General features: G+C 38.7%; 1 protein-coding gene across 1 annotated transcript; it reads right to left on the reverse strand.

Moving 5' to 3' along the window:
- Nucleotides 1-1,025: 1,025 nt before the first annotated feature.
- Nucleotides 1,026-1,490, reverse strand: LOC128279390 (protein MAINTENANCE OF MERISTEMS-like). The gene has a single exon (XM_053018132.1). The coding sequence runs from the start codon at nt 1,488-1,490 to the stop codon at nt 1,026-1,028; it is 465 nt and encodes a 154-aa protein (XP_052874092.1).
- Between the last annotated feature and the right edge of the window lie 647 nt (nt 1,491-2,137).

Consider the following 2,137-nt stretch of genomic DNA (forward strand, 5'->3'; position numbering starts at 1 on the left):
TGTGATATGGTGTTGTTGATTGAAGTTTTGAGCTCGGTGATTGTGTGGGCATTGTTGATGAGCCCGGTGATTGTGGGCGCTATTAATGGGCCTGCGTCGTTATCCCTTCTTCTTTGAGTTAAAGGGCCCTGTCGTTCTCTTTGGATACGAATTTGCCGTCGCCTCTCATCTTCCAACAGTAAATATGGCTTGCCATGGATCCTAAACCATGGCATGTATTTCGATCACGCTAATCAGGAACAATAATCGGTTCCCGAGTAGGTATATAATCATACTGATTTTCTCAAATTTTGATATATTCTAACCAGTATATTGGCCAATCCATATTCAATAGCTGTAAGTCGACTTTGTGCTCATCATCGAGCACTTCAGGTTCTACGAGAATCGGTTGTCGGAATCCAAATTGCTGCAATACTCTATCTGACTGGTGCATCTCCACGATAGCATAGTTGACCAATGGGACCTTCACATGCCAAATGTTTGGATTTTGAAAAAATTCATCCGGAATTATTGCCCGAATTGTTGGATCCTCGTATGGTGTCCATTGAAACTATATGAACATGATAAAAATATTAGTTATATACATAATACTAAATACTAAATACTAAATAGGAAACAACTATTTTATTATGTATATATATTTTATTTAATACTTACTTGTGCTTCCGACCGTTGGTCTAATAGAAGCCGTATATCTTCAAGAGAGGTGGGTATTCCAACATAATTCGCCGAATGGTTCCACCTAATTAAATAAATTTTTAGCATACAATTATATTATAAATATACGTAATAATTATCTAATATAAAATTTACCTCGTTATCAGTGAGAATATATATGGGTGGTTCACTCGAGGACATAAAAATGGAAAGCGTAACCGTGCCCATGATTGCAGTAATGATAGGCAACCTCCGATTTTGGCTTTATTCGGTCACGTCGCTCCGCACATCTCCCCGTACAATGTTGCTAAAACGGCAGACCCCCAACTAAATTCACCAGCTACTCTAAAATCAATGAGTTTCAACAGTCATCTCAGATGTATGCGGTTTCGCAATAAGTCCGGCATCAGATAACCTCCAATCATCTCAAGAATGTATGCCCGAGCATATTGTATTCTTTCTAGTTTAGTCAAATCATTATCCAGCTCGAAGAATGTGTCTCGTAACCAGCCCATCTCGATTCGACCTCCGTTAATATTATCCGAAATAGCACCCAAAAGCTCGTAGCATACGGCTCCCCAATCAGCAGATTGAGCGGACCCGATAACTGCGTACTCATCTATCGGCAATCCCAATTGCAATTGCACGTCTTCCAGAGTGATAGTACACTTTCTGCATGGAAGATGGAAAGTATGCGTCTCGGGTCTCCACCTCTCTATCAACGCACTGATTATTTTCGGGTCCAACTTGCACCACCTACCTATCGTGGCCACGTACCAAAAACCCGTGTCCCGCAGGTAATTCTCTATCAATGGTGATGGAGGACCAGACATATTAGGGATATAGCATTGCAACACTTGATCTACAGATTGTTATAAAAATTATAAAATAAAAATTAATTAAAATTGCATAAATGAAAAAAATATTAAATAATATTGAAAAATTAATTAAAATTATCACTTACCATTGCCATTTGATCGACGGAGATGTGTGTATTATCGAGACGAATTAATTCTCCGGCCATTGCTAACACGATCGAATATTTTTTAATTTAAAAAAAAAAACTAATTCAAAAAAATTTTAAACAAAGCTTTTTTGCAAAAATTAAAGAGAGCTTTGAGAAAATTTGAGAGAAATTTGAGAGAATTTGGAGAGAATTTAGAGAGGACTTTTGTGTGAAAAAATGAAAGGGGGCCTTTTATAGTTTTTTTTTTTTTACCGTTGTAGGTCAAACGGTCAAGTGACCGTTGGAGCGGGGCAAAACACATCCATGGGGGAGCGTTTTGTCCACGTCAGCACAAAGCGCGCCTTTAAGGAAACGCTTTGTGTTGACGTGGACAAAATGCTCCCCCAGGGACGCGTTTTGCTGACACAGCCCTTGACTTCGCGCTGATGTGGACGGGAAATTTGAGCCTTTCCGATAAATAATCAAAAAATTGGTTCACTTTCGTAAACAATTTTGGAAATGAACCTTTTTTAG

The sequence above is a fragment of the Gossypium arboreum genome, chromosome 1, assembly GCF_025698485.1.
Source record: "Gossypium arboreum isolate Shixiya-1 chromosome 1, ASM2569848v2, whole genome shotgun sequence".
Taxonomy (NCBI): Eukaryota; Viridiplantae; Streptophyta; class Magnoliopsida; order Malvales; family Malvaceae; genus Gossypium; species Gossypium arboreum.

Excerpts from the sequence above, each read along its gene's own strand:
- LOC128279390 (XM_053018132.1), bottom strand. The coding sequence starts at position 1,490 with ATGTCTGGTCCTCCATCACCATTGATAGAGAATTACCTGCGGGACACG.